General features: G+C 59.2%; 1 protein-coding gene across 15 annotated transcripts in view; it reads left to right on the top strand.

Moving 5' to 3' along the window:
* The window catches only part of LRP8 (LDL receptor related protein 8), a 74,101-nt gene that overhangs the window by 15,680 nt on the left and 39,215 nt on the right, over window positions 1-19,206 (top strand). For all 15 annotated transcript variants that reach the window (XM_036026107.1, XM_036026106.1, XM_036026113.1 and 12 more), the window contains exon 3: window positions 18,419-18,541. In XM_036026107.1, coding sequence (XP_035882000.1) covers window positions 18,419-18,541 — 123 coding nt within the window. The remainder of the gene's footprint in view (window positions 1-18,418; window positions 18,542-19,206) is intronic.

Genomic DNA, 19,206 nt, shown 5'->3' with positions numbered 1-19,206 from the left:
TAGGGGAGATCTGGTGCCAAGAGACTGTCACCGCAGGCGGGCAGAGTTGGGGGGAGGGTGCTTTGTGACCAGGGTTTGTATGGGAGGGGGCAGCAGCTGGTGGTCTGGCTGCTGGGCCTCCTTGGAGCCTGCTCCCCGGGAACCATGGCCAGGGGCGGGGGGGATGGATGCTGTGGGGCAGGAAAGTGGGCAAGGGGTGAGCCCACCACCTGCCTGGGATTGGCCGTGCCCTTGCAGAGACAGCCACCCCTCCCTCTTCCACACCCCGCTGCCATCAGGCTCCTCCCTCCTGGGCCACCTCCCACCCATCCCTCACTGGGTATGGGGGTAGGCAGGGGCTCTGGGAGCTGGCACTGATCTGTGGTCGAGGTGGACCAGGGCAGGGAGCGCGTGGACGCTGCGAGGCGGCACCGGGAAGCCCTCGGGATCAGGGGGGAGGCCCAGAGCAGGGTGGGACCCAGCCTCAGGTCTGCCGGGTCAGCGCTCCGCCCCTCTCCGAGCCGCCCCAGGTGTTTCCCAAGCCTCCTTCATGGCAAAGAGCCTCTTTCTTCTCCAGGCTCTGACCCATTTGCGAGGGGTAGGCCGACCTGTCCTGCGGTCTGTTTGGCACCTTCAGCATCTCTTGCCTTTCTAGAGTGTGGGCTTCTCCAGGCAGGATTGGGTTTCATGCTGCCTTTCCCAGCCCCCCAGCGCCCAATACAGGGCTCAGCACAGAGGAGGGGCCGGTGAATGCTCATTGAATGAATAGATGGATCCCTTGCTTCTACACCTCCTGGGACGGAGACTTCACTTTTTCTAAGGGAGATCTATTTTTCCAAAATAAAGTTCTTTCTGATTCTGTCCCGAGAGGTCCCGTCAGTCCCAGGCCTGTCACCAGGGCCACACAAAGACCCTCGGTTGATTCTGCTGCCTTAGAGCGGACCTGTAGAGACTAGAGACACCGGCGAGCCTCCCGTCTCCTCGGGGCACTGACAGGGCCGGGCCTCCACACGGCTCCCTGGTCGTCAGTGACCGCAGCTGTGTTCACTGAGCCCTCACTCAATGCCGGGGGGCGTCTCATTTGACCCCCACATTGGCCCCAGAGGTAGGTACTGTTTTTGTCCCCCATCTCACAGACGGGAGGAATGAGGCACTGTTCATGAGTGGCCCCCTCAAGCCGGTGTGGCTAGTGTCTGAGTCAGGAGGTGGAGGGTTGCCCGGAGGGCCAGAGAGTGCCCAGGAGCCGGGCGTTGTGGCCGGGCCAGGGCACCTGGGGCTGGGGGCACCGACAAGCAGTCCCAGCCCCTGCGGCCTTCGTCCCCTCGAGGTTCCCAAGCAGATGCTCAGCTCTAAGACTCCAGCTGGGCAGTCCCTCGGGTGAGACCTGGGGGCTTGGGGCCCAGAGCCCCTCCTGCATCCTGGAGACCAAGGTGCGGGTGCTCCTGTGGTGCCCAAGGACCTCAACACAGCCCATGCCATTCAGTGACCCAGTGTGTGTGCGGGGCGCGGGCTGGGGCCAGGTGTGTTGACATGGGTGGGTGAGCAATGGGCCTTCCTCCTGCTGCTGCTTAAAATTGGCTCTGATCAGAGGTTTCTTCCCATTAATATTAATAGCGGCAATCATTAATGATGAATTACGGTATGCCTGCCCTGTGCCAGGGCCGGGCTGAACACCCTGGAGAAAGCTGAGAGGTGGTACCAAGCCCGAGAGCAGGGGCGGACCTTCCGTTACATTTACCTCTTCTCCCGTTGTCTCTGCCCTTGGGGGCAGCTTAATGAAGTCTCAGTGGTTGAAAAACAGGCACCTGGGCCTCTCTAGTGGGATATCCGTGGCCGAGAAGCACGCTTCTCCCCTTCCTCCTTCTCAGATGGATTCACAAACATTATGTGCCCTCCTGGCATGGTCCCTACTGCCTGACCTTTGCCCTCCCCTTGGCTCTAGGGGTCCTTCCAGAGGCTCTGCAGTGACAGTAGTGGGTGGCCGTGGGCCCCTCACCCCCGCTGACTGTGTGTCCTTGGGTGAGTCACCTCCACTCTCAGTGCCTTAGTTTCTCATCTGTACCACGGGGTCATGACAGTCCCTACCCCAGAGAGCCACTGGGAGGGTTAAACAGGGTGATGGGCACAGGGACAGCACTCGCCACAGTTTGCTCTGATGCTTGTGATGGGGGGAGGAAGTGGAGATCTCAGAGCACCCCTGCTCTCTGCTCATGGCCTCACGACCCCTCTCACAGCCCTGGGAGGGGGGTTGTCCTGTCCCCATTGCTGACAGGCATGGTGAGGCTCAGAGGGGTCCCTCAGCATGAGAGCGGCAGATTCGAACCCTGGTCTCTCAGACTCTGAGGCCCGTGCGTCTGGCACTGAGCTGGCATGGATGGAGAGCTCAACCTGGAAGCGCCTTTGGAATTGGAGTTGCAGAGGCTCCAGGCTTCCTGTGCTGATCCCCTGCACACCTCTGGCCCCCACATCCCAGATCCCAAATCCCTCCTAATCCTGCGAGAGAGGCAGCCCCCGTGGTCACGTCTGTCAGCAGCTCTGAGAGCCCTCCCTGGGCCTCTCACCTCCCACGTGAGTGGGAAAGTGGCAGGCGAGGACCTGGGCTGCAAAGATGGGGGATTTCCCAACCACGGCTGAGATCTGTCACAACATTAATGTTAATTAAGCCTTGTTAACTCAGCCCTCTGCTTACGCAGAGCTCCTGACAGCAAATTACTCATAAGTGAGGTGGTAAATTTATTGCTGCATTTTCCCAAATACGCAGCAGCAAAGAAAGCACCCCTGGGAAAGGCAGGGGGAAAGCCTGGAGGACAAGTGCTGCCCACCTGAACCACCATGCCCTTGTGGCCCAGAGAACATGCCAGGGCTCCCCTGGGACCTCGGTAAGAATGGACCCTGGTCCAGTCAGAGCAGCTACCTGGAGAGGTAGTGAGCTGCCCCTCACTGGAGGTGTGTAAGCAGAAGGTTCAGGGAGCACTGCAAGTCCCTCTGGACTAGCCTGTCTTTCCAACTCATCCATCCCACACAGCAGACTGCAGTGGCTCTATGCTTTGTTCCCCCCCGCCCCCCACCCATAGTGCCTTGAAGTCACATAGTAGGGCTCATGGTAGGTGAGTTTGGATCTGGCTGTGAGCCCAGAACTGCCGTACAGGCTGGCAGTAGCACTGGTGGCCTTGCAGGGACTGAGCTCCCTGTCTGCTGAGATGTACAGGCCAAGCCAGACATCCCTACCAGGATGCCCCGAAGGGTCTCTCCCTGAGGTCGTGGGGCACCCTTGGAATCAGGGTCAGGCCCTTGTTTGAAGTTCAGCCTCCCTTGCTAGGCCACACGTCAACCCTCCTGGTGAGTGCTCAGCCTCTCCCAGGTGCAAGGGGAGTCCCTCTCCCTTCCTGGCCCCCTCCCCACTCCCCCTGGGATCTGCTTCCCTGCGAGCCTCAGGCTGGACCATGCCCAGGACATTTGGAACAAACCCATGCCCTAGGTTCCTCAAATTTTTTTTAAATTAATTAGAGCATTAAGTGGTGGCCCTCTGGGAGAATCCCACCATCTGTCTGTCACAGGAGAAGCAGGGAAATCTACGGTTATTTGCAGTGTGTGAGAATCCTGTGAAGCCACCTGTGTCTGTGTGGGTGCGTGGTTGTGGGTGTGTGGCTGTGTGCTGCGGTATGTGCACAGTGTGGCATGTGTGTCCGAGTATGCTCAGTATATGGTGCACATATGTGCGCTGCGTGCCTGGGTCCGAGGGTCTGGAGGTCTGCCCCGGCACACTCCTGAGCCCAGGTCTGGCATTTTGGTGCAGCGAGTTAGGCTGGGCCGCGTGCAGAGAGAGGGCTGCCTCTCACCCCTCTTGGCGGGGGTGGCGGTCACAAACGAACAGGCCACACAGCAGTGCGGCAGGGGTGAGTTTAGCAAGAGCATGACTGGCCTGCAAGGGGCAGGATTCTTGCCCCTGTCTGACGGATGTGGAGACCCAGGCCCTCCCGAGCTCAGACCCAGGGTGTGCAGGGGCCAGGTCTTGGGCCTGGGGCTCAGGCTCTAGGACTGTCTGTGCTCTTGCTGCTCCAGTGGGCTGTTGCCCTGGCCATGCTTCATGCCTTTGCCACATTTTTGCTGTCATTTTCATGGAGACTCAGAGAGGTTCTTCAGAGGGTACCACCCCCCTTTCTCAGGGTTGCTCACAGAGGGCAAGGTCAAGACTTGCAAGATCCTTCCCGTTCCTGGAGGAGGCTGGGCTGCTGGCCAGGTCAGGGCTGTGGTGTCAGGGCTGAACCCTGGGCGGATGAATGGTCCTGAGCCCGTCCTGTCCCTTCCTGAGCCCCAGGGCAGTTGGCTGTCAGGACTAAATGAGGAGGTGTATGAAAAGGGCTCCGTAAACCTCAAGATGCAGTGGGCAGATGAGGGCCCGGCCCAGAGGCGGCTGGCACAGCACGATCGGGCCCACGTGTCCCTGAGGTTCCTTGTGGAACAGGCCGGATGTGGGTGCCAGACAGAGCCTAGCAGACTGTGAACCTTTCCCAGAAGCCCTTGCCTGGGGGCCAGCACTGTCCTCCCGCCCCAGTCTCTCACTCTGGCTCTTGGTGATCAACCAGAGGGAGAACGGGGCTCAGAAGGCCGAGGGACCCACCCCTTATCCGACGGGTGACTTGCTTGCCGAAGGCCCCACAGCAGCTCAGGGGCACAGCTGGAACCAGCGGCGCCAGGTCTGTCCTCCGTGGCACTGCTGTGTTTTGGGAAAGGAGGAAAGAGGACACAGACGTGGCTCCTGTACCTGGAGGGAGGGACATGGGAGTCCGACCAACTGCAGAGACCGTGGATCCCCTGGAGCCCCCGTCATTAACCACAAATGAAGGATTTTGAAAGCAGTGTTTTGATGACTATTGTTTTTACAGTGTACGTAGAATGAAGGGTGGAGAAGAGGGTTTGTGTCCTGGGCTGTAAATTCTGTGTGTACAGGAACGGCCCAGCGCGCAATGGTGCATCCACCCATTTGTCCGTCCCTCCGTTCGTTCAGCGCACACTCCCTGAGCGTTCCCGCAGTGCCCACCACGCAGACCTCCTCTGCCTCCCGTGAGCTGCTGGCCTGGCGGGCAAGGGGAGTTGAATGACAGCCACACAGAGCGATGAGGTGTAGCCAGAAGAGGCCTCAGATCCCCCATGGAATTGGGGCGGGGAGGTCCTCCACTCCCCACTCCCAAAGTACGAGGAAGATGGGCTTCCCTGGTACGCGGGCCTCCCAGCCTCGCACGGCTCAGCCTTGGACCGGCTCACCGTTCACCCACAGACGGTCAGCGGCTCCCCTCCAGCTTCACTCCCCCTCCGCTCCCCCACACAGCCCTCCTGGGCTCGGGCCCACACGAGAGTGGAGGAGAGACCCCCGTGCAGACTCTGGTTCTCTGTGGGCTCAGGAGAGACCGGGGTAGAGGTGGCAGGGAATGCGGTGGCTGAACCTCCTTGTGATTTCCGCTCACCAACTGTAGGCCCTGGCAGGGGTGGGGGGGGGGTGCAGCCTGGCTCTGCCAAGGTTTAGAATCATTGTCGGTTAAGCTGGGGACGCCAGTTCTGAAACAGCCTGTCCTGTGAGCCCAGCTGGCTGCCGGGCAGCAGCTCTACCTGGACCTTTTTCTTGGAGGAACAGTCCTTCTACTCCACTCATAGAGTAGCCACATTAGGAAGAACCAGATGGCCAGGCGTCCTGACACCTTTGACAATCGTAACAGAAACTTCCTGAGGACGTGTGTGCAAAGCCCCGGGGGTGGAAGAGCAGCTGAGGGGAGTCGGGAGGACCTTCTATCACCGAGTGTTGTCCAAGTAGCAGTTATGTGGCCCTGACGTGTGTTCTCTCACCACCGACTGACTACGGGGCAAGTCAGCATTCTCCAGCGCAGCCTTAGATGAAGAAAACGCAGGCTCCGGGGGGGCAAGTAACCACCTAAGGCTGCAGCGCCAGTAAAGCGCAAAGCCAGGGGTGGAGCCCCGGCTCCTTAACCTGCTCCTGGTGGGAGGAGGGCCACAGCGGGCAGCAGACTAGCATCTTCTAAACCTCTGAGCTAGGAGACTAGGTCCACTTGAAGAAAAGGGTGAGGTGGATGGGATCGTCACGGGGCAGCAGGCGGGCTACAGAGCAAGCTGCTTCAGAAGTGGCTTCTCTGTCCTCCGGCAGCAGTGGGACCTAACTTGTTGGGGATGTAACCATGCTGGCTCGCAACCTCAGGGCGATGGGCACCCTGTCTGAGGGGCTCCAAGAAGTGGCAGGGGTGGCCAGGGTCTGGGCCAGGACACCAGCAGGAAGTGAGGAGCTGCTGGCACCTGCCCCATTCCCGCCCTCTGCTCACCTCCCACAGCCACGTCTGTCTCCTTATCCCCAGCTCTGGCCTGGGGCCTCATAGCCGTCCTGCTGGGCCCCTGGCCGGAGGCACTAGGCTGTGGCCACAGCCATTAACTCTGCCCACGATGCGTGCTCATGGGTGGGTGTTCTCCTCCAGAACCCTGAGCCCCAGCCTTGCAGGATATGGCCACCTCTTAAGGTCTCACTTAATGTCAAGCTTACCAGCACCCAATAGGGCACCCGGCACACAGTAGGCCCCCTACCTGATTCTTTTGGCTTCCAGTAGCAGAGACCTGAGACTTCCCAGTTAGAAGAGGGGACATCAGAAGCTCCACCCTCCCAGGCTCCCTCCTAGGACACAGGACTTGAGGGTGTGAGCCGGGAAAGAGGAGGCTCCCATGGCCCCGGCACTGAGCCCTGCCTAAAGGGCCTTTGGGACCTCCTCTGCCCTGAGCACTTGCTGAGCAATGTGGTGACAACTCGAGGGCCTGGCCGTCCTCCCCGCCTCGGGCATAGCCGTCTCCCAAGAACAGGGAAGTTTCCCTCATTAGGTCATAAGGGTCCCAGGGCAAACACACGGCCTTATCCAGATGAGCCCAGGCCGCAGCCACATTCTCTTTTGGGGTTTTCTCTTTATTTCCAGCAATTTTGAGAAGCCTGAAGTAATTGGTATTCCAAACAGGTTACTGGAACTGCCGCCTCCTCAGTATTATACCTTAATTTCCTTTATCGCATGGCAAGTTGGAGTTAATCGCCCCTCTCCATCCTTTTTCCCACCGAAAACTATTACGAGCCTGTCTGCTGGGTAAAGTCATTTTGTGGCAGCTCTTGGCTCCCTGCCACTTCCCTAGGAATCTTTCCGATCAGAGCCAAAGAACAAGGAGGGGTGAAAAATCCATTTGTACGAAGTGGGGATCTCCTGTTGAGAACTTATTTCCCTCCCTGTTCAAGAGGAAGGAACGCGTCCAGCCTCCAGCCGGCACAGCTGACTGGGTCCCCTGTCGCTGAGTGCATTCAGAAGGCGGAGTGGCCATATGTCAGCGGTGGGAACAGCAGATTCCTGCACCGGCGGGGGAAGGAGCAGGCCTTGGCCTCTCCTGGTGCCTGGATTATGGAGTCTGTGCCTCGAAGCCTCTAGGGCCTGTTTTCTCTCTGTGAGTTTACGGTTCTGTCTGTGATTTCAAAGTTGGAAGGAATCTGTGAAGTGATGGTCCTAACATTGGGATGTTTAGGTTTAAGAACTTTTAAATTGTGTGTGTTGAGTCTAAGGTCCTCTCCTGGAGCCGGAGGTTCTGTTCTGTGATTCCAAGGCTATTTTACGGTTCCTTGAGCCTCTTAAGCTGCAGTTCTGCTCTATGACCAGGACTTGGGAGGGAGTGTGATCATCGCTTTGCTGAGGCCGCCTTGGGAGCATGGCCTCAGGCCTGCCCAGGCCTTCGCTGTCTCGCTGGCCTGCTTCTCTCCCTTTATGAAAGGCCAGATTCAGACCTGATGGCCCCCAGGGCCCGACTCCCAGGGGTGTTCTGCCTACAGCTGTTGGCACCTTCTGAGCCTCCCCCACCCCCCGCAGTGCCCCACTGCACTGGCCTCCCCCCAGCCCTGTCAGTTCCAGCAGGAGGCAAGCCTGCTCTCCTCCAAAGTCCCAGCAGGAAAGCCAGTGTGGGGTGAAGGTAAAAAGCAAACCGGATCATCGACAGGAGCTCCATTGCCTGTGTGTGCGGTACTGTTCCCCACATGATTTCAACATCTATAGTATCTTTTATTTTTATTATTATTTTTTAATCCTCACCCAGGGATATGTTTGTTGATTTTAGAGGGGTGGGGAAGAGAAGAGAAACATCGAACCTGCAACCTATGTATGTGCCCTGCCCAGGAATCAAACCCTCAGCCTTTTGGTGTACAGAGCGATGATGCCTCAGCCAACTGAGCCACCCAGCCAGGGCTGTAATATTCTTTATTTCTTACCCCTCAGGGGTGTAGTTATTGATTGTTGGCCCCATTTTATGGGTGAGGAAAGAGGGAGGCTCTGAGAGGTTAGCTGACCTGTAGTCATACTGGTGGTGGGGACCTTGAGTCACACAGCCTCAGGCCGCTGAGTTGACCCAGACCCTGCCTCAGTGGGAGGAGGGGGCGCAGGGCCCTGGGGCCGTCTCTCAGGAATCTGCTGCCTGGCAGGGTCCTGGCACACACACATACACTTTCCCGCTGGAACCAACCCCCAGGACATTAAAGGACTTTGGAGAATAGACCCCGTTTCCTTCCAAGTGCACGTAGAAGCCAAAAAAGGGAACCACTTTCTCTATCTGCTTTTAGAATCCTCCTCCTTTCTTCTGGATCAAACGAGATTTTTCAAGGCGGGTTTCCCCAGCCCCTGCTGCTGCTGGCCAAGGTCACCCCTTCTTTGAGGTTCAACTTAAAGGCTCCCAGCTCTGTGCCACCCCCTCAGCTGCCCTCACTCACAGAGAGAGGAGGGGCTGGTGAGGGTTTGGGGACCCCTGGGCTCAGCAGCCGTGTTTTCAGGCTGGGGCGCCGAGGCCCAGAGAGGGGGCACAACGGTCTGAGGTCACACAGTGAGCTCACCACCTTCAATTCTAATCAGGGCCGTCTGACCTGGATCTCGGGTGTGGCTGTTACATCTGAATTTCTGGCTCCTCAGCTGGGAAGGTCCAGCTCTCATTTTTTTTTTCCTTTTCTTGTAGAGCAATAGGGATGAGATGACCTGGGTTCTGGTTCTGCCCTGATCTCTATGAGCTTGGGACAGTCCGTTGCCTTTCAAGGGCTTTGCCTCCTCATCTCTCAAAGAGGGTGATGCCCCCACTCTCACCCACCTCCCAGAGCTGCTGTGAATGGCCAGGCCGAGGGCCTGGGGTCTGGGGTCTGTAACCCGTCACTCAACACTGCATCCACTCGGGACCCCAGTTCTACAGGTTTCCTTTTGGCCCAACCAGTCTCTGTCCCCCAAACACCCCACAGTTTGCCACCTCTGAGCCACTGCTCCTGTGTGGCCCCTGCTGTCAGCGCCCTTGTCCCCATGGAGCATCTACCCTGAGCCACACATGTGCTGTGATGTCCTTGTCGCCCAGTGGCACGCCTGCTGCCTCTGCTGGAAACGGGTGCTGGCTGCGCAGGCTCCCCGCGCTCAGCCTTGCCTGCACACCTGGAGGGTCTTCTGTCTGTCCTTCCACTCTCCACCTGAGGAGGCGCCCAAGGCAGACTTGTGAATGGTGCACGTGGAAAACCTGACTCCTTTTTCCTCCCCTATCTAGATGGGGAGACTGAGGCACTGGGAGGGTAAGGGACTTGTCCAAGGTCACTGCGGAAGGCACGGGTAGCCTGGAATAATGCCCAGGACTCCGAGGCCCATACCGCTCAGAGGCTCTTCCACCTCCCCCCAGACCTAGCCTGGGTTTGTGGAACTCTCCCGAGGATCCCTCTGAAGGGCTTCCCCGTAGCCCAGAGCACAGCTGCAACAGGGGAAGGTCTGCAGCTCCTGAGGCCGGCCTCGTGGTGGTAGCTGAGCTGTGTGTCCCCGCTCACTGAGCTGTTAGGGTGACTTGTGAGCCAGCACTAGTCTGGTGGAGGGCTCCCGGGCCTCACAGGCTATATCTGTCAACGGGAGACGAGTGCGGTCGGTCCCCCAGGGCTGCAGATCTCTGCCTGGCCTCCGGGGGGGTGGGCGCAGCCTGGAGGCGCTTGCTGCACTGCTGCCCAGGTCTGACCTGCCAAAACTATGGCGGCAGAGCAAGCACCTTGTGGAGAATTGAGCTGGCTGATGTTCCGGGCTGCAGACCCGGCAGGGGAGCACCACACCTTTCCGCCTTGTTAGAGGTGGAGGGCGCTGTCAGACACCATCAACAGTTGATGCCGGAGCTGGTCCGAAGGAGTGAAAGGAGATTTTTTCCAGGTGGAGATGGAAGAAGTCTCCTGCCTGGTGGAGCTGCCCAAGTAAAGGCACCCAGGGGAAAGCCCGCAGTTTGTCCATGACTATAGAGAGGATGTGGGAGCCGGTGGGAGCCAGGGACGGGCCAAAGCAGGTACAGGCAGCGGGGCAGCTTGACGTGTTCCTGAGTGCTTGCTAAGACACTGGGTCATATTCTGAGGGAATTGGGAACTCGGCAGAATAAGGAAAGATGGCTTTCTGATTCTGGAGAGGCCTTTAGCGGGACGGTAGCTACTGACTGTGGATTCACAGCCCCCACCGGGGGCCGCAGGCGTGAACTAGGAGGGCCTGGGTACCGAGCCAGGGTTCCCTTCCTCTGTCAGCCTCGCCCTGGACCCCCTGGTGGGTAATACCACACCTCAAAAGGAAGCAAACTTAGAGGTCACCTAGTCCCATCCAGTTACGTCACAGAGGAAGAGAGCAAGACACACCGGAGACAGAGGACTTACTCAGGTCACACGGTGGAGCCAGGGCCCCAGGCCAGGGGCGGGAGAGCCCAATGCTAATCCCATTCACAGTGAAATAATCTTAACTTTTCCCCACACAAATGCCAGCAGCCTCCCTGGCACAGGCCTGAACAGCTCACAAAGTGACGCCCTAACCTCCAGGTCTCCTGCTGGGCATACCGCGGGCCCAGACTTTCTGGCTGGCCCGTGAGGAGCTGGGGGTGGTGGAGAGCACGTATCAGCCTCCCGGGCAAGAAGCCCAGGACCAGCACAGTGGGGGTGCCCCTGAGAGACCCACCCAGTCCCAGAAGATGGATTTCCCAATAATAGGGTGTCATGTCCATTTATCACCAGGATGGCCCAGTGGGGCTCCCCCCGGAAACGCTCCTTCGTTCCAGCCTAATTGGTGAGACCGTTTGCATTTTCCACTTAGCCAGGGCTGCTTCCCAGCAACGTTCAGCCACTGCCTCCTGGCCAGAGGGTGCTGCTTGGCCATTCTGCAGGGGCCAGTGCCCTGACTGTCCATGGGGTGAGAGGAGGGACCCCAGACAGTGGGGGCATCTCTCCGTCATCACTCCCTCATGCCTCCTGACTGTGGGGCAGGAATGACTGGCCTGTCTCCTGCTCCCTCAGCAAACCCGATCCAGGCTGTTGACTGAGGTAGTATCTGTCGTGTGTGGGTTCTCAGGCCCCTCTGGCCTGGCCTCCTCACTCCTGGCTGTAGATTTCTGCCCCGGGAGCCCTGCTTTCCCACTTGAAGTCTGTGGGGGAAAGGTAGCAGAATCCAGAGAGGCCTGTCTGGTGTCACGCAGCGTGCTGGTGGCTGACCTGGGCTAGAATAAGACCTGGAGCCTTTTCCTCCACTGCAGAAGAGGAGGCAGAAGAGCTGCCACTCCTCCCACTGGAGGAGACCAGGGCCTGGAAGGCGGGGGTTCTTGGCAGGCTCTCAGGTCCGTCCGAGGGAGGCAGAGCTGTGGACCCCCCAGCTCAGGTGACCTTCCTGGGGTTAGATAGGAAGGTCCCCTGGTCAGTGGAGGCCGAGTCCCCACTGAGGCCAGCAAGTGCTCCTGCCCGAGTGCAGTGTGTGGCTGGGAGGCAGGCAGGACCCTGGCTGGAGGCCACAGGGAGTTTTCCTGCCATACCTCCTGTCCTCTGGAAGCTTTCACTCTGAGGGTACCATGCATTTCCCTCTAGCTCTTTCCTTGGGACCTAAAATCCTAATGCCAGGTGGGTGGCCCAGACCCAGGTGGGCAGTCAGACTAACAACTGGGCAGGGCTGAGGGGATCTTCTCTGTGTGCTGCCTGCCCCTCCAAGCAGCACCCCTGCACGGTGCCTGGTCCTATCGCAGGCGCCAGCCAGGGACTCCTGATGGTTCCATCCACCTCTCCCCCACACCCATCCCCCCACCCCTCACAGCTGTCACTGGCTCATACCTCCTGCATCCACAAATCACTGGGACAGGAAGAACCCTTTGTTGTCTGTACCTCAGAGATGCTCGTCTTCCCCGTGCTGACAGCGAGTCCCACATACCCCAGCGAGGGCTTGAACCTCCCTTGGTGACAGCAGGGCTGGGGTCAGGCATCGTCCGAGAGCAGCTGGGACACACAGGGGCCTGGAGGAGGGCCTTGGCCGTGGGAAGCCCCTGGTGACCTTTCTGGTGGGGCCTTAGGCAGCACCATGGACCACAAGCCACCTGTGTCTTAGTTCCAGAGTGGCATCTGGTGGTGGTGGCGGGGGGGGGGCAGCCTTGGACGCCCAGGCTGAGGACCTCGCCTGGTTCAAAGTGAAGATGCCCTTGCGAGTGGTCCTCTCACACTCACCCCTCCGTTCCTCATCTCCTCCAGCCTGTCCCATGTCCACCCTCCCCCACCCCCAGCACCTGCCGCTGCCTCATTTGCTCTTTCTCCCTCGGTGGGATGAGAGGGTGGGAGAGGAAGCGAACTCAGATGTCACCTGCTGATGGATGGTGGTGGCTTGAGCCCTGGAAACCCTCGGGGGCCCCACAAAACCGAGCGTGGAGCCCCGCCCACCACACTCTGTGGGAACTGTCTGCCTCTCTGGCACCAGCGAGAGCCTTGAGTCTGACTGTCGGCGAGCGGACTCAGAGACACAGTCCCGTGCAGTGGGGTGGGGCACCCACAGTGCACTGACGGGTCTGACTCAGCAGTGACTGTCCCGGAGCCCCGCCCCGGGCCCCGGGTGAGCAGATCCGAGAGCCACAGTCTTAGAGTAAGGGTTAGAGAGTGAGACCCTCAAACCCGAGGCAGCTGTTCTAAATGTTGTATTCGACCCCCGGGATCTTTAAACCCAGGGCTCTTAGGAACATCAGGCGTCTGGGGAGGCGGCGGGGTCAGGGTTTGGACCCAGCGCGGCAGGTGGCAGGCTGTGGGCCGGGCTTCGTGGCCCCAGCAGGCCTGTTGGGGGTGATGGGGAAACAGCTGATGGGGTTCCAGCAGCGCAGCTTCCCCTTTATGTTGGAGTTTCACTCGGGAAAAGGGTTCCTCAGCTTAAAAATAAAGAGTGAGTTTTCCAGGCCCGGGCTGTGCTGCGGCCCGTGCCAAGCCCCGCTGCGGCCCGAGAGGACCGCTGGCGCTGGCCCCGGCGGTGAGTGAGTGGGCACGGGGTGGGGGCGGGTTCCTGGGAGGGGGTACAGGTTGCTCTGGGCCACCAGCTCCTCCCCCTCTCACTCCTGCTGTGTTGTTGCCGAAGCCAGAGAACACTTGGGGTCTGTCGTCCGTTGACTGGGGTGACAGTTTAATAGTAGCTTCCTGGGCTGCCATTTAAGTCTGCCTGCCAGGTTAGTAGGCCAGAGGCAGGCTGGCACGCCCCCTGCCCCCACCCCGGATCTTCGAGCTGCTGACAGCGGTTGTCTTGGCAACCCCAGGGCCTGGCAAGCTCTGCAGAAGGGTAACCATGGGGGGAGCAGCCCTTTCATCTCCCCGATTCGGGTACAAGTGGCCCAGCTGTCTCAAGGCTGGGCCACGGGGCCGGAGCCAGGCTACCCTGTGGCTGGTCCCGGCAGGGAGGGGCAGCGGGGGCAGATGAGTCCCTTCTGTGTCCCGACCTCCAAGGTGGGGCTTCGCATCTTTGCTCCCTCAAAGCCTCCCCTGCCCAGGGAGGGGAGCGACACGCCCAGCTGGCCTGGCAACAACGCTGAGCCAGAACCTACCTGGCCTACGGGTCTCCGCCCTCACAGGGTGCTCCCGGAGGCCCGAAGCCTGCCTACAGGGCCCGAGGGCAGCCAGGGCCAGCATCCCTGACGTCCCGCTCAGCTCCCTGTCCTGTGGGGCCGGTGTCAGTCCCCCTCTCCTACCCCGGGCCCTCTCCTGGACACGTCCCTGCTCCGAGGACTGGGGTGTCCCCAGCAGTGTCCCCTCAGCTTCACTCTGGGCTGAGTGCTTTGTGAACACCATCTCCTGGTTTTCACTGCTTGGTGGAGACGGCCAGAAAATTGGGAGCAGCCTCTGCCGTGTGACCACAGCCAGTCCCCCCCTCTCTGGGCCTCCTGGTCTCTCTAGAACGAGGGGCTTGCACAACAGCGGTGCTTCCCCATGTGTGGTTCATCGGGCCACTTGTTTCTTGGGAAACTCACACACGTGGCAACCAAAAAAGAAGTTCCTTGGCTAAACAAGTTCGTGAAGTGTTGGAGGAAACAAAATCAGTTCAATACCTTTATTGTAGGCTTTCTCAGAGCCTTTAGCAAGCCAGTGGGCACCGTGCCTCTCCAAGGGGGAAAGTAAGTGTCTTGTCCCAAACCTTGGGGTGGATGGCCACCTGCTCTCTGGCCTGCCCTCTGCCTTCCTCTTCCCCCGCTAGGAAGTCCTGAAGGAAGCCCTCTCAGCCTAGAGCCGTGGGTTTTGTTGGCTGCTCAAAAGCAGCCCTGTGCTTAGCAGGGGCTAGGCATGTCTCTGCGTGAGCTCAGGAAAAGCGGGGCCCTTGCACCCGGCCTCTGAGGAGTAGCTTCATGCCCGGCGGGGCGAGTTGGCCTCTGGCCTAGTGGAGCTCCCAGGCCCCCAACCCTGCACGGCCGTTCTGCTCCAAGTCCCGGGCCCTTCATCGCTCTCCTCACTCCCACAGCTTGGCTGACTCCTCTTCCTTGAATACAGTCCCCTCCTCCAGGAAGCCTTCCTCGACCCCTAGGCTGGGTCAGGTGGCCCTCCCCCGGCTTCCTGGCCACACGCTGGCCCTGGAGTGAGAATCCCCGGGTTCGGGTGCAGCCCTCCCACGGGTGCATTCTGTGACTCACTCAGGGCAGCCACTTCTCCCCGGTTTTCTGGCTGACAGGGTGGGAGGGCCGCACAGTGGCCTTCGAGGCTGCGCCGTGACGGAGCACTGGGGCTGCCGAGAGGGAGCCACGCCAAGCCGTTCCACCTGGCGGCCCGGACTGATCTTTGTTTTGAGGCCCCCCATCTGCACCGGGGCTGTGGGATGCGCGTGGGTGGGGAACGAGAGAGCGAAGGATGAGCACTCTCTCAGGGAAGGATGCCCTGGGGGCGGGGAGGCTGGGAGGTGCTGAGTGATCATGATAATTTTGCCAGATCATAGACTGTGGGTGTGGAGAGGGGCTGAAGACCCAGTGAGCGCCACACGTCCATTTCCATATGAGGAGGCAGCCCGGTGTGACAGATGGGCCCAGGGTCACACACACAGCAGCTGGGGCTGCTGACCTCACGCACCTCAAACTCACACCTTTACACTTTCCAGTTTAGGCTCTGGCTCCATCCTTAGCCCACTGCCTCCTTGCAACAGTGCCGTGTGGCGAAGCAGGGATATTACCTCTGAGTGCAGGTGAGGAAAGTGAGCTCAGAGAACTTATATAACTTGCCACAGGTCACACAGCCCACAGGTGGCAGAGCAGAGTTCACCGGCCACTTTCCTTGACCAGTGGTCTTATTATAAATAGCCACTCCCACTTCCTTTGTCCTGAATCTCCCATTCTCCCCCACTCTGCCCTGGTATCAGCCCCTCCCCACTGCCCTCTGGAATCCCAAGTCCTTTGTGGCAGCTCATCTGTTGCCATGGCACCAGATTATGATGTCGCAGACCCTGGATGACTGTGTACTGTTCCTGGGCTGTGGAGTACAGGGACTCACAGAGGTGGGCATTGTCCAAGAGGTGACTGGCATGGAGGGACATGCATCCCTGGAAACAGGGAGCCACGGCCTCCAGCCCAGCTGGGGAATCACCCTGGGAGCTGGAGCCAAGGCTGCCAGGGCCAGGAGAACGGGGGCTGGCATGGCTTGCTCCGACAGCCTCAAAACGCTGCCCAGCCCTCATCACTTGGCAGTGCTGATGTAGCCTCTTGATGAGGGGCTGTCGGGCTCAGTTCACTGGGATACTCGCTCAGATCCCTCGGGAGAACCTTTTTGCCTGGTGTCCTGTGTCAGTGCTGCATGGGGAAGCCACTGTCCCCACTTGCCCGGAGAGGGAGGGAACTTTCCCAGAGTCACCCAGAGACTCAGTCTCAGCTCCAACTCCAAATCTTCCACGTGGTTACACTTCAGACAGGCCTATCAAGGTAGTTTAGTCTAGTCCCCAGCCTGAAAGTGGCATGCTGCCTGCCTCAGTTTCCCCAGGGCAGTCCATTAGAGTGCAGGTTGTCATAAGCCCAGGTGTATTCTGCTGCCCACTGTGGCCACATCTGGGGGATGCCTCGTGCAGGCCCCTCCAGGCTGTGGTTGATCTGCCCCGGGCTCCTTGGCCCTGATAGCACTGCGTTTGCCTCTCTGGAGCCCGACTCATAGCCTGGCTATCTGTGGTGGCAGAGGAGCTTAGTGGAGGGAGCCTAAGCTTTGGCCGCTGCCACCTGGATTGAAATCTCACCTCCGCCGCCTCCCACCCTCACCCCTTTGATCCTCAGTTTCCTCTTGTGTGAAACGGGATTCACGGCAGCTACCGGCATCGACTGCGAGGTCAAATTGTTACCCTGCCTTCACCCATACGTGGCCTTGGGTGTGTAACTCAGCACCCCTAGATTTTCCCGGGTGTCCAGTGGGACAGAGGGGCCCTTTGTCGTGAGGTTTCCCGGCAGAGTACCCGGCACAGACTGGCACCCAGGGTACACTCAGAGAGTGCTAGAACAGGAAAAACGCTGAGCTTCTGGTGGAGAAAACACACTGCTGTCCAGGTTAGCAAGTTCCCCAAGAGCTGTGGTTCACAACTATACTGCTTTCAGGTGGTTATGGGCCATGATTTACCGAAAGGCAGTGTTGGTGTCTGTTACCTCCCACGACCCCTCGGTGCAGGCCTCAGGAAGGGCCGCTCAGCACCCTGGCCTGGGAGTCAGGAAAGCCGGTTCTGATCCCAGCCTTGCTGTTTCCCTGGGCTGGCCGCTTTCCCTCCCTCTCTGAGCCCCTGGCTCCCCATCTGTAGGTGGATCCTCATTCTTATGGTTTCTTGTAACCCTGCATGCATAAAGGTGTTCTTCTAAGGAAACTGGGAAGAAAACTCATCTTAGAATGCAGATCTAGTGCAAAGATTCCACTGAAAAGGAATGCAGAAATGGAATGGATTTAGGAGACCCAGTATCTGTCCCCAAGTCCTGCCAGGCTGCTGGGTCAGCGGGGTGGGGGAGGTGGCAGTCACGTGGTTCCAGAGGCAGCCAGGGGGCCTGTGAGAGGATGCACAAAATCCCAGGCTGGCCACTGGGAAAGGGGTGTCTGGGGAGAAGGGGAACCTGGCTCTGGAGTGTGTGAGCAGAGGCTGGGCAGCTACATGTCCAGTGGGTTCGCTGCGCCCACAGAGAGCTACCCCGATTTAGGTCCTGTGCTGAATGTGACATAGTCCCTACACTGGGGCAGCACCAGGCCAGTGGAGGGACAGGGAGGACAGCAAACCACGACTCTGCGTTCTTGTCCCCATTCTGCTACGGGCTATGAGATCTCAGCCTGCTACACACAGCCCTGGAAACCACAGGGCACCCCGTTTCCTTTGCTTCTGATTAAGACTTCTGGCCATAAAAACAGCAATGGCTGCTGCTCGCTGAGCATCTGCTGTGTGTCAACAGCTCTCGTGCATGTTCTTTACCCGTTACAGCTTTGTGTTACTCCCCCTTGGAGCCTTTTGTTTCCTTCTTCCCATTGTACAGAGAAGGAAATAGAGGCTCAGCGGTTAAGTAACAACCCCAAGGTCAGACAGAAAGGGGCTGAGCTGGGACTCAGACGCCCCCCTCCACCGCCGTGGGCAGGCCTCCCCCTCTAGACCGGAAGCACCCTGGGGGGGCAGAAACTAATTTGGGTGTCTCGCCCAGTAGATAGAGTCTCTTCCCACCACTCCTTATTAATCTTGCCGCAAAGCAATCATTCGCCTTTATGATTTATTGCCACCAGATTCTGGTGCTTATGGACAAGGCCTCGACTTTGAGCTAGTTGAGGGCAGCACGACAGGCAGGGAAAGGGACTGAGAAGTGGCAGAAGGGAAGGCTCCCTGGAGGTGGTGACAGTGGGACTGGACTTCGGGGGAGGAGAGAGGTGTGGTAGGGGCCGTTCCCTTGGTGGGGGGATCCTGTTACCCCTGTTGGACTTGAGCTCTGAACTTGGAGGGCAGGACAGGCGTCGCCTGTCTCCACCTGGTGTTCAGTAAAAGCCTTTCTCTCCTGTCCTCTCCTCTCAGTCAGTGGGGCACCCCGGGCCCTGGGGAGTGGGGAAAGCCATGTGGTTTAGCACATTTTGGTCATCCCACGATCATCTGCCCTCCAGGCCCCTCCTCACACCCATCTTCTTGCCCCACAGCCAAGAAGACCTGCACGGACAGCGACTTCACCTGTGACAACGGCCACTGCATCCCCGAGCGGTGGAAGTGCGATGGCGAGGAGGAGTGTTCCGATGGCTCCGATGAGTTCGAGGCCACTTGCAGTGAGTCCTGTTCCTTGGGCTGGGGGTGGGGGCCTTGCCTTGGCCCCGGGTTCCTGGTCAGTCTTCCCTGTCGGGAGGCTGGGAGGCTCCAGTGAGGCGATCTGTCGAACACAGCCCCAGACACACTCTGTGCTGCGTCGTCGGGGGCTCCTGGCAAACAGCAGGTGGATCCGGCTGTGGTGTCCCGTGGCCTGCACCGGGGCTCTCTTCATCCCCTTGCAGGAGGGGCCTGCTCCTGTTCTGCCAGGAGCTGGGGGCCGCCCCTCCGAGCCTTCTGCCCAGAAGTAGCCATAGCACGTCCTCTGGGCCTCCCCTCGGCCTTCCCCACAAAAGGACTGTAATCATCATTCTTTTCTTTTTAAAAGGATTTTATTATTTATTTTAGAGAGGGGAAGGGAGGGAGAAAGAGAGGGAGAGAAACATCAAGGTGGGGTTGCCTCTCGCACGCCCCCTACCAGGGACCTGGTCTGCAACCCAGGCATGTGCCCGGACTGGGATTTGGACGAGGGACCCTTTGATTTGCAGGCCAGCACTCAATCCACTGAGCCACACCAGCGAGGGCGCATGAGTCTAATAGCACTAATGAGACCTGGTGCTTGTGAAGCCTGTGCTGTGTGTGGGGCAGGCACTGGGCCAAGCTCTCTGTACACGGTAATTCATGTATC

This window comes from Phyllostomus discolor, chromosome 5 (genome assembly GCF_004126475.2).
Source record: "Phyllostomus discolor isolate MPI-MPIP mPhyDis1 chromosome 5, mPhyDis1.pri.v3, whole genome shotgun sequence".
Taxonomy (NCBI): Eukaryota; Metazoa; Chordata; class Mammalia; order Chiroptera; family Phyllostomidae; genus Phyllostomus; species Phyllostomus discolor.
This window is presented reverse-complemented; position numbering and strand designations above follow the sequence as displayed.